General features: G+C 39.3%; 1 protein-coding gene across 1 annotated transcript in view; it reads right to left on the reverse strand.

Annotated features, from left to right (window-relative positions):
- Positions 1-13,364, reverse strand: part of DPYD (dihydropyrimidine dehydrogenase) — a 1,498,502-nt gene that overhangs the window by 16,378 nt on the left and 1,468,760 nt on the right. The window contains exon 21 of the mRNA XM_040359980.1: positions 5,768-5,908. Within this exon, the coding sequence (XP_040215914.1) occupies positions 5,768-5,908 (141 nt within the window). The remainder of the gene's footprint in view (positions 1-5,767; positions 5,909-13,364) is intronic.

The following is a 13,364-nucleotide window of genomic DNA, read 5'->3' on the forward strand; positions in this document are numbered from 1 at the left end:
GCACGTGGGCTATTTAATTGCACATAAATGCAGTCGCTCTTACTGCACGTGTGCTGTTTTTTTGCCCATAAAAGCAGTTGCTCTTACTGCACGTGTGCTGTTTTTTTTGCCCATAAACGCAGTCACTCTTACTGCACGTGTGCTGTTTTTTTGCCCATAAACGCAGTCGCTCTTACTACACGTGTGCTGTTTTTTTGCACATAAACGCAGTCGCTCTTACTGCACGTTTGCTGTTTTTTTGCCCATAAATGCAGTCGCTCTTACTGCACGTGTGCTGTTTTTTTGCCCATAAACGCAGTCGCTCTTACTGCACGTGTGCTATTTAATTGCACATAAACGCAGTCGCTCTTACTGCATGTTTGCTGTTTTTTTGCCCATAAACGCAGTCGCTCTTACTGCACGTTTGCTGTTTTTTTGCCCATAAACGCAGTCGCTCTTACTGCACGTTTGCTGTTTTTTTGCCCATAAACGCAGTCGCTCTTACTGCACGTTTGCAGTTTTTTTGCACATAAACGCAGTCGCTCTTACTGCACGTGTGCTGTTTTTTTGCCCATAAACGCAGTCGCTCTTACTGCACGTGTGCTATTTAATTGCACATAAACGCAGTCGCTCTTACTGCACATTTGCTGTTTTTTGCCCATAAACGCAGTCGCTCTTACTGCACGTTTGCTGTTTTTTTGCCCATAAACGCAGTCGCTCTTACTGCACGTTTGCTGTTTTTTTGCCCATAAACGCAGTCGCTCTTACTGCACGTGTGCTGTTTTTTTGCCCATAAACGCAGTCGCTCTTACTGCACGTGTGCTATTTAATTGCACATAAACGCAGTTGCTGTTACTGCACGTGGGCTATTTATTTGCACATAAACACAGTTGCTGTTAGTGCACGTGTGTTATTTAATTGCACATAAACACAGTTGCCACAGGGAGATCAGGATCGGCACTGGGTCTTGTAATGACCTGGGGGGAGTGGTGGCAGGGAAACTCATGCTATTTTTTTCAATGATTTTTATCCATATTGCAGGGACCAAACATTACATTAAAGCCGCAAGCAGTATTAAATTACTTTTTTCTGAGAGTAATCTCATGTTGTGCAGGGACATTTCTAAACACATGCCACTACTATAGACACCCAGCAGGTACGATATTTAAAGGAATTTTAGATTTTTTTTTCACTTTAAGCATCATTAAAATCGCTGCTCCAGAAAAAACTACAGTTTTTAAAACTTTTTTTTTCCATTGATACATGTTCCCTGGGGCAAGACCCGGGTTCTCAAAGACGTTTTCCAACAATAACTTGAATATTGGTCTTTAAAATTAGCACTTTTGAATTCGAACGTCCGAGTCCCATAGACTTCAATGGGGTTCTAAATGTTTGCGCGAACGATCGATCCATTCGAAAGTTTTGGTGCGAACCGAACGCGGGTATGTTCGGCTCATCCCTACTCATGGTCCATCAAAAAGTAATATTTCAGCTTTTAGTGATTGCTGGCAATTTGAATCATATACTATAACGCAGTGGTGTGCTGTTCATACCTCCAATCAGTATAGTTTTAAACATATATCATAAAGTGATAAGTGATAAGTAAAACTTTCTACAATTAATATATATACTCTGTGTGTGTATATATATATATATATATATATATATATATATATATATATAATGTAAAAAAAATATATATATATTTATGTAAAAAACATAAATATAGCATGAAAAGATCTACAGTTGTCTGAAAAAGTATTTGATCCCTTTCTGATTGAACTTTTTTGCATATTTGTCACACTTAACCGCTTGCCAAATGCCGCCAGTAGATATACGTCGGCAGAATGGCACGGCTGCACAAAGCAACGTACAGGTACATTGCTTTGAATTTGCCGCCATGCGAGCTCCATAACCGTGCCCGCGGGACCCACAAACTCGATCTGCCGGTGTCCCCCGATCATGTCACGGAGCTGCAGAACAGGAAGATGCCTGTGTAAACAAGGCATTTCCCTGTTCTGCCTTGTGACAGGACACTGATCTACTGCTTCCTGTGATCGGGAGCAGTGATCAATGTTGCGTCACTGGTAGCCCAGCCCCCACTTGTCCTTACATGCCCGCCCCCACGCATAGCCTTTTACTGGGAAGCTCAGTGTGCTGCTGTCCCTCCTCCCCCAGCTCTTTTGCAGCTGAGAACAGAGGGAATGTGGTCTCTTAAAAAAAGAAAAAAGGGTATAATTTTTGTTATATCTATACAAAATGTTTTGCCTTTCATTTCTATTTTAAACTAAATGGTTTATTTTACAAGGTGATCGTTTACAATTACTTTGATCTTACCAAGTTGGGCCTGTCGATTCAGACTATAAATCTATTTTGTGATCACACAAAGTGTGTGAATACTTAGTGTATTTATTTGTGTATGCACCAAAATGTACAGCTTAAAAAACTGTGTAGTATTCATTTACACCATTGTATGCATTTACTGTACACCAGCAGTTGTGGTTATAAGGTCTTCGTCCAGCAGCTCTGGCTAGAATATCACTGGTGACAAAACAGCACTGAAAAAAAAATCTCAACCATTGAAACACATTTTTCCTTTTGCTGTCCATGCAAATCTTTTAATTATTGTATAAGGGGCTGAATGCTAAAATATTAGTGGCTATTGCTCTTGCTTATTACTAATTATAAGGACTCGTTCATGCTTGTTTAAATGATATGCTGCATAAGTATCATCACTAAAAATGGATAAACTTGCAATGGAATACAGTGCCATTAAAAAGTATTCATACCCCTTGAAATGTTCCACAATCTGTCATGTTACAACCAAAAACGGAATGTATTTTATTTATGTGATAGACCAACACAAAGTGGGAAAAATAGAGAAAAACTGAGTTTGTTGGTCTAATTTTTGTGGTGGAAAACTAACACTGCGCATGACCCTGAACACACCATCCCCACCGTGAAACATGGTTGTGGCAGCATCATGTTGTGGGGAGATTGATGGGAAGATGATGGAGCCAAATACAGGGCAATCTTAGAAGAAAACCTGTCATGCCCTGTACACACGATCAGTTCGTCTGATGAAAACGGTCCGATGGAAAAAAACGATAGAAAAAAACGATCGTCTGTGGGGAAATCTATCGGTCAAAAATCCATGCATGCTCAGAATCAAATCGACGCATGCTCGGAAGCATTGAACTTCATTTTTCTCTGCACGTCGTAGTGTTTTACGTCACCGCGTTGGACACAATCTGATTTTTAACTGATGTTGTGTAGGCAAGACTGATGAAAGTCAGTTTCATCAGATATCTGATGAAAAAATCCATCGGTCCGTTTTTCATCAGATGAACCGTGTGTACGTGGCATTAGAGTCTGCAAAAGAGACTGGGGCAGAGGTTCATCTTATGGCAGGACAACGACCCTAAACAGCCAGAGCTACAATGGAATGGTTCAGATCAAAGAATATTCATGTGTTAGAATGGGCCAGTCAAAGTCCAGACCTAAATCCAATTCAGAATCTGTGGCAGGACTTGAAAATTGCTGTTCAAAGATGCTCTCCATCCAATCTGACAGCTGAACAAGTTTTAATCTCTAGATGTGCAAAGCTGGTAGAGACATACCCAAAGAATTGTGGCTGTAATTGCAGTGAAAGTTGGTTCTACAAAGTATTGACTCAGGGGGGTTGAATACAAATGCATGCCACACTTTTCACATATTTATTGAAAACCATTTATCATTTTCCTTCCACTTCACAATTTTGTGCCACTTGTTGGTCTATCACATAAAATCCCCCCCCAATCCAAAAAAAAATTATGTTTTTGTTGTACCATTACAAAATGTGGAATACTTTTTCAAGGCACTGTAGTGTGGCCATTCATTGGGCGGCTGAACATCCCAATCTTTGCAAAGCATGCAGCAAATCTGATCATCACTAAGAACCTGTAGGACAATGATATGCAGATGATACCTAGGGGGAAATAATGAGCATTTCTGATCATTAAAAGCACTTATTATACCACACAGAGAATTTTTTTAACATGTTCCTATGTTGAACTGTTCACCTCGCAAAAATCTGTGTAAACTAGTGGGAACTCGCCATGGATAGAGCTGCTTTGTGCTGAATATAAGTTCCTGCTTTGCCAGGGCCAGTTTGCTCTATTAACTGGTAAGGTAGTTAAAAAGACCATTTACTAGTTCACACTGCAGAGTACACAGCTCACCCAGAAGCCTGCATTTTCATTCCCACTGCCCATCTCTCTTGAAAAGAGACCTGTCTATGGCCAGTCTAAGAGCTGGTTCACACAGGGGCGACTTGGGATCCGACTTCAAGTCGCCCCAAGTTGCATGACATGAGAAAATCAATGTAAGTGAATGAGAGCTGTCTTAATGTACAATACTGAAGTCGCTCTGACTTCAGAAAAGGTTCCTGTACTACTTCAATCTGACTTCTAGGTGACTTGTAGTCAACTTGTACCCATTGATTTCAATGGAAGTTGCCTGCAAATTCTTAACTGAAGCAGCTTTACAGGAAGAGAAACTAGTTTTCTTAGACAAATCCCTCCCTCCCACAGAGCTGGTTATTCTTTGAGGCTAGATCTACACTTGTGTGGTGCGAATCTTTAGGGGAAACTCCACGCCAAATAAAAAAACAAAAAACGCCATGGGTTCCCCTTCCAAGAGCATACCAGGCCATTAGGTCTGGTATGGATTTTAGGGGAACCCCCTAAGTGAAAAAACAGCGTGGGGGTTCCCCCTCATGATGAGCCACTGATAATGTCCCCTGTCCTGGAGGTGACTTCAAGTCGCGTTGTAAGTCGCCCCAAGTCGCACTGTGGTTCACGCTCAAGTGGTGTCCAAGTCGCCTTGCAAAGTCGCGCACAAAGTCGCGTTGCCCCCCTGTGAACCAGCTCTTACTGTCAAACATTTGAGAAAGACAAATGTTACATTGTTGCTATGCACTTTTTCTATTAAACATAGAAAAAAGATCAAGATACCTTTCTGTCTTCATAAAAAAATAAAAATAAAACTTAGCTAAAGATGTAAAAACAAAATCAACATTGAAGAACTAACTACAAACACAAAATTAATATTAGTCAAAATGCAATAAATATTGTTAAAAGTGCTACCATGGAAAGACCATCAATGCGTGACAATTTTTATGAAGTAGCAAAAGATGTACTTGAAAAAGAAAATCTGTATGGATGAGCATTACACTCTCTTACAACTGTTCCTTTAATCTTTTTATCAAAAGTGATACTTTCAGAAGTTTTCAATTCATTGCACATATGCACTGTGAGAGAGATATAACTAACACAATGTTATTTAACAATCAAAAGGAAGGAACAAAGAGTGCAGCCATCCTTGAATATTACAAAACTAATTATACCTTAACAGAACATCTGTGATTCTTTATAAATCAGCTCCGCATTTTGACTACAGTCAGTCACTTATTTGCAATGTACATTTTAAGACAGAAAGGAATAGCAGGAGGTCTAAATAAATGTTTCTAATTAAAATGTTACAGAGCTATCTGACAATTTAGGCCCAGCAAACATTAGATACAACGTGAGCATTACCCAGCCCTAAAAATTAAAAATACAGTAGTGCTTCCTTTCAGATGTTGGCGGTGAGGGTTCTAGAAACATATTGATGTGCTCATTTAACAGAATACTTTCTAATATTCTCAAGTTTTGTTCAGCTGGGCATAACATTCCAACCTAAATCTGCATCTCTAAAATGAATTTAAATACTAAAAATCACTTGTCTCCCACTTCTTTTTATTTTCTACCTTGACTGCTGGTACAGGTTTCTTTGGCAGGAAATGCTTCTCTTCTGCAGGAAAAACATTTTTTTCTGAAAGCAATTTGACCTTGTTCTCAGCTATGATTCTCTTACGTTCCTCCAAAAAGGGTCCGAAACTTGGAAGTTTCTACATAAAAAAGAAAATTAAAATATGATTGAGCTATCAGTTATGTACAAAACCTGTGCACTTGGTGGTGTCAATATGAATACAAACATTAAGGCATATCTGAACCCAAATACAAATATGTCATTTATTGCACTTCCCCAAACCTTAGCTGTGGTGGCTGCACTTGTGCAAATGTAGAAAACAGCCTGAAAAAGTAAACTTGCTGGTACTGCCAGGCACACTTTTTTTGACCTAGGATGACAATAATCACCCCTTGTACTATAGAACAGCAGTGTTGTCACCATAAGTGTGTAAGAAGAACTACAGAACACATCCTCTTTCCCCATCTCTGTAAAAAAAAGGAGGTGCAGTAGGTGTTCTGTAGTTCACATGGACATCTGGGGAAGCTGATAACATGAGACTGTAGGCCACACCCACCCAATACATAACTTACCCAATCAAACCCATAAGTAACACACCAAATATTAAATATGGCAAAAATTGGCTGTGGCACCTTTATTGGTTAATAATGAATAAATATGAGTTCATTATCTGCTCAGTTTTCAGAAATCGAGCAGCCACCCACATATATAATATCAATAACCAGTCCCCCCTGACATCCAGGGTGACCCTACCACATAAAAGTGCTTGCGACTAGAGCGGGTGGGAGGGGGCTCCTGTCTTCTCCTCTGGTCACCAGAAAGAGGGAGAAATCCCCTGCATACTCTCCTTATATAGCCTTTATCTGGAATTCCCAAACCTTCCCAGACTTCCCATTGGTTCCTGCTAGTAACCTGCTTCTCCTAACCTAAAAGGGGCAGTATCCTCCACCTTATACACTACAGCTTACCTAACTAAACTAACTAGCCCAGGGATGGGGTGGCCACACTGTCAGGCAAGTGGGCCCATATTGTGCCCCCTTTTATATTCTTTGAGAGTTAAATTTAGTGCACAGATAGATTACATGGACACTTTAATTCTATCAGGATCAACGCGTGTTTTTCTGTGCTGAAAACGAATGCAGCCACCACAACTAAGTTGTGTGGAAAACTGAAATCGATTACATTCTTGGTCTTGGGCTAAGATATACCCATATCAATTGGTTCATAAGGGATATTGTTAATACATTATCTTTAATAAAGCAAAATTAGAAAAGGTTGGGGTTTATTTACTAAAGCTGGAGAGTGCAAAATCAGGCTCACTTCTGCATAGAAACTAATCAGCTTCCAGGTTTTATTGCCAAAGCTTATTGAACAAGCTTAGATTAGAAGATAACTGTTTTTTATGCAGAAGTGAGCCTGATAGTCAGCTTTAGTAAATAAACCCCAAGTTGTGTCTATAAACTAACGTACAGTAATAAAGCAACAAAAATGTGTTTAGGTTGTCAGTTTGTTGTTTTCAGGTTCTGCCTGTATAGCAGGAAATTCAAGATAGAGTGGACACTACAGAACTGGAATACTAGTGAGGGAGTCTGGTGACTAAATTCTCAAGAGATTCCGGAACCACCTGTCAGTTATTTCTATGTAAAATATTGAATCCAAAATTTTCACACAGGATGTTTGGTTGAGCAATGTTTGAATTTTTATTTTTTAGTAAATAATCTTAACAAATGTTCTTGTAACTGTTATGTCCCATACACACGATCGAAATTTCTGATGGCCTAAAATCTGATGGAATTTTTTGTCAGAATTACGTTCAAGCTGTCTTGCATACACATTGTCAGACCAAATTCCGACTGTCCAAAACGCGGTGACGTAAAACACTACGACGAGATGAGAAAAATTAAGTTCAATGCTTCCGAGCATGTGTCGACTTGATTCTGAGCATGCGTGGGTTTTTTCTCCGTTGGAGTTGCACATAGACGATAAGAATTTCCTATCTTTTTTTTTCCCATCGGAAAAAAATAAAACGTGTTCTATTTCTAAACAGTGATGGAAAAAAAGTCAGATGGGGCCCACACACGCTCGAAAAAGTCCGGACTTTTTTCATCAGAAATTCCGATCGTGGAATCCGATTTGTTAGACTTGAGAATAATTAGGATGTAAATAGAAAACATAGGTGTATTAAATGGACAAACCTATGGGAAATATATGCGGTATATACATCTCCTTGAGTGTAAATTCTGTGTAAAGCAGTACAAGCTAAAATGCACCATTTCAATGTCAAGATCTACATCTGGTGGCTAATTGAGGATGGGCACCATCTGATTAAAGGTCATTAAAAAAGCATTTAGAACGGATCTCACTCTGAAAATAAGTTAATTGATTTCCTATTTTGTGACCAAGGCATTGTGATGGAGGCTGTTTTATGGCTTTTCACTTGAGGGGAAGCAGTTTAAGGATCATATTCACTAAATACCACAAATGCACAAGGCGAATAACGGTTTCTTAAAAACCAGTAGGGGGAAAATCTTGTTATAGATGATTAAAACATGCCTGAGGTCTACAACTCAGCAACCACTCTGATGTCTATTCAAACATTTCCTCTGGGGAGTTCACACTGATGACCTGCTTTTATCACAGAAACTAACTCCTTGCAGATTCTCAGATAACCTTATCTCACACTGAAATGTACAGTATTCATTTCGTGACTCTAATAGCTGAAATACATACACACACATCTGAGTGAGAACATCAGAGTAATGCTAGAGCTTTTTTTTTTTAAAGTTAAAAATATTTTACTATAACCTATTTTTGGTTGTGATGTGCTATAGCAAGTGCTGAAATGCATGGTAATCATCCTGCATTGAAAGCTAAGAATACAATACATTTTTAAGTAATATGAAGACTATACAGAATAACATCATTGGGTGACCTATAACATCAGCTACTTTTACATTATGGTTTCATGTTTAAATTCAACCAAAGCTTTCAAGCATTGTTATGGTGCAAAATGACTAACACAGGTTAGTTGGACTAATAACAGTTGTTGTTATTATAGACACATGGAGGCAGACATAATTATTCACTATGTACAGTATACAGTACATGCCGTGCTTTCGTTTTCATAGCACAGCAAAATAAATCTATAGAATACGTTTCTTGGCTTTAGTTAAATAGATATACTCTTTCTAAAGGGTGGATACTTGGTCATGTGGCTCATACACAATTAACCCCTACCCTCCATGCAGCTGTAGTTATACATGTAAGATAATTGAACAGCTGGGCGATTCATAAGCATCTTCTACAAAATACATAATGCATGCATAGAACATAAAAAAAAAGAAAAAAACTTTCTGGTGATTCTTAATTGAAAAAGTATAAGACTGTATTTTTGGGTTTCACAAGAATACAGACCAAAACATTTTTATTTTTAAATACTTAACTTAAAAAATAGTTAAAAGCTTACTATTGCATTTCTGTCTTGCAGAGTTAGAACAGTAATGTTCACACTCTTTCATGCACAATTAATTGCTAATATTTTAGAATGAGCAGCATATTTGCCCTAATTCTTATGGGTTATTAGTTTTCCTGTGGGGTAATGATGGCTTTTGCATATTTACCTTAATGTATAATTTTATGACCATTATATATCCATTAAAACAAATATCCATTTTTTTTTGAGGACTTCAAAAATACATGTCCTTTCCTTTCACTGAGATCAGCCTTAAGCACATTTTAACTTTATATAGTCTTTTACCTTGATTTAGTGACCGATTTGTTGCTTTCTTTCTCCCTGATTTGCTACACAGGAAATGTAGGGATGCTTATTTCAGATGACTGCAAAATGAGCAAATAATGTGGCCAGGCAGGGGGAAGAGTAAACAGAATTTTAGGATGCATCAATAGAGGGACCACCAGAAGGAGGTCCCGATTCCCCTATATAGATCTTTAAGTAATTTATTACATAGCAGTCATCCAGGCAAATGCCACAACAATAGTGAAAGGTCCTAGGAATAATAAAGGGTGTGAATTAGCTTCAAGAGAAAAGTATTTTCAATATGAAGCTAAGATGGGGAACACAGGTACATGTCTTCAACCTAGCAGGAGAAAAACTCAACACTAGCCTTAGCATTTTTTACAAAAAGAGTAGTTGATGTTTGGAACAGACTTCTAGCAGAGGTAGTGAAGTTGATAAAATAAAGTTAAAGAGGCTGTTCTCTTTGCAAAGGAATTTTCACTCTGCAAGGGAATTTTACGCTAGCTTACTTAATGAGGTGAAGCTCTACTGACTTCCATCTTCATGTTTAACCACTTGCTGATCGCCGCAGCTGACGTACATCGGCTGCGCATATGAGTGTACGGGTACATCCCCATTAATATGCACAGCCGTGGGTCACCGCCAGCAGCTCGCTTGCAACCAGGATGGGTACTCGGTGACCGAGCCTGCAGGACCCGATTGCCGCTGGTGTCCCGCGATTGGGTCACAGAGCTAAAAAAACGGGGAGAGGTAAGTGTAAACAAACCTCTTCCCGTGCTTTCTAGTCAGACTGTCACTGATCGTGTGACTGACAGTCAGACAGTCACTGACATGCCAAGCCATACCCCCACACAGTAAGAATCACTCATTAGGTCACACTTGACCCCTTTAGCGCCCCTACAGGTTAACCCCTTCACTGCCAGTGTCATTTTCACAGTAATTAGTGCATTTTTATAGCACTGATGGCTGTAAAAATGACAATGGCCCCAAAATAGTGTCAAAAGTGTCCGCCATACTGTCGCAGTCACGATAAAAATCGCTGATCGCTGCCATTACTAGTAAAACAAAATATTAATAAAAAGTCCATAAAACTATCCCCTATTTTGCAGATGCTATAACTTTTGCGCAAACCATTTAATAAACGCTTATTGCAATTTTTTTTACCAAAAATATGTAGAAGAACACGTATCGGCCTAAACTGAGGAAAAAACAATTCATAACATTTTTGGTGGTATTTATTATAGCAAAAAGTATAAAATATAGATTTTTTTTCAAAATTGTCACTCTATTTTTGCTTATAGTGCAAAAAATTAAAAATGAAGAGGTGATCAAATACCACCAAAAGAAAGCTCTATTTATAGGGAAAAAATTGACGTCAATTTTGTTTGGGAGCCATGTCGCACGACCATCTAATCCATTTTTCCTTGTAATGGATTAGATATTCTCACCCCCAAATTAGATAAATCTCACCCCCAAATTTTAACTCTACCAAGCTAACTACCCCCATCTACAAAAAAACTAGAAACAGATCTCAAACAGTGGTATCCACACCTACTTTCCTGGTTGGGCAGGATTAATTCTATCAAAATTACCCTACTCCCTAGACTCCTATATCTCTTTCGCTCACTCCCAATACCCATTATAATCGACCATCTTTTATTGTTCCAAAGTAAAGTAGTTACATTTATCTGGGGTAAATCTGGACATCGCCTTGTGCGGCAAACCCTATTAAGACTGAGGCATAAGGGGGCATTGGGCCTCCCTAATCTGTTCTGGTACTACCAAGCAGCTAGACTAGCTCAGCTTTCCACGGCTTATTCTAGAATGGCTAGACCAGACTGGATAAAAATGGAGAGACGGGCGGTCCCATCCTTCACTCTGGACTTTCTTCTATTGTGTTCTCCCAAGGACAGGCCTCCTATACTGTCACCGTCCCTGTCACATACTTTGGTAATATGGGATAAACTCAGGAACCCCTCATCTTTAATTTCACCATGCAAACCCTTAGCACACATTTTCCATAACCCGGAATTTCCTCCGGGCATGGACATCAGAGCATTTTGGTGGTGGCTGGATAAGGGAATGTACTGGATCAGGCACTTTTTCTGCAGGACCCATCTCCCTCCCCCATTGTATTAAGACTCTGAATCTACCAGATTCAGAGAGATTCAGATTTCAACAACTGTCACATTACCTACACTCTATCTGGTCTACGAAACCTGAACCTCCCCAATTTACCTCCTACGAACAATATTGCAGACAACTACTGGAGCAGAGGGGAGGGATTTCCATAATTTATTTGTAACTTGCTCTAAATAGTCGGAAATCCCCATATATGCTGGCGTGGGAGGCAGATACGCAGGAAACTTCTCAACTAGTTAATTCCCAAGATTCCAAAATTCTCTCAAAAACTAATATTATTTATCTTCCTGGGTGCTAAACTCACCATAGCTAAAGCCTGGAAGCTTCCCAAGATCTCAACCATAGCAGCAAAAAACAAAATTTTCAATTATGTCTCAAGAGAAGATGGTGAGCTCCATATTGGACACCTCAACCCAGTTCAGGGAGACTTGGGAACCTTGGGCCAACTACATGGGATTGGGCAACTCCCCGAGCACATTTCAACTGTAATGATTGTTTTTAAGGTCTGAATGACTGACGGTACATTCCTTTTCTCTTTACTTTTAACTATCTTCTTTCTATCCTACCTCCCCCTACCTTTCCCACACCCACTTTTTATGTTTGGGCTTTGTCCCCATGTAATGGTGTCTTGCAAGTGGACACACACCTTGATATAGTTGAATGAGGGGCTTAACCCCATTCATACCATGCAACAAATCTATAACCCAAGACCCACTAGGTTTTTGGCTCACGAGTTATTATACTTGCACCCAAGGCCATAGAAAAGCTAGAGCCAGCTTACATGACAATTCTATAGATCTTCTTCTTATGACATTGTACTGCTGTATATCTTATCTCATGCATTAGTATGCCATGTTTATTCTTTGAAAAACAATAAAAACATTTGAAATAAAAATAAAGAGAATATAATGTGTTTTATTTTAAATCATTTATGTTAATAACACTTAAATGTGTTTTCATATACAATATAAGGAGAAGTGTATATTATAGCTACCTACAACATGCTTATATCAGCACTGTATTCATTACAAAAATTCTCTTAATGCCAACAAGCATAGTTTTTACAGTTCTTTAGTTCTTTATATAGTATATGCCATTGTTGTCTGACCTTAAAGAGGTTGTAAACCCTGGTGGTTTTCCACCTTAATGCATTCTATGCATTAAGGTGAACAACCTTCTATAGTGCAGCACCCCCAGACCCCCCCTTTTACTCACCTGAGACCGGTCTTTCTGGCACTGAGCTCCAGCTGGTGTCTCTGGTCCTGATTGGATAGATTCATAGCAGCGCAGCCATTGGCTCCCGTTGCTGTCAATCAAATGACGTGGGAGCCCGGGGCGTGGGAGCGCACCCGCACCCATGCCCAAGGGAGAGTGTTTCTCCAATGGGGCCCTCAAGAAGAGGAGGGGCCAGGAGTGCTGATGAGGGACCCCAGAAGAGGAGGATCGGGGCCCACTCTGTGCAAAACCACCTGCATAGAGGAGGTAAGTATAACAAAAAAAGGTTTAGTTATCTTTTAAAGATCTTTTTTTATTACTTTTTTAGCTTTGGATAGAGTATAGGAGAGTACAGCAAAGTAGAGAAGAACTATAACTCCTTTCAGGGTTTTGTTTTTCTATTTGTTTGCCAACTTGAGTATATTAACCATTTTGCTTCATCACCCCCTTTTAATGCATTGTCATGGTGCAGGTGAGCTGG

The sequence above is a fragment of the Rana temporaria genome, chromosome 7 (genome assembly GCF_905171775.1).
Source record: "Rana temporaria chromosome 7, aRanTem1.1, whole genome shotgun sequence".
Lineage (NCBI taxonomy): Eukaryota > Metazoa > Chordata > Amphibia > Anura > Ranidae > Rana > Rana temporaria.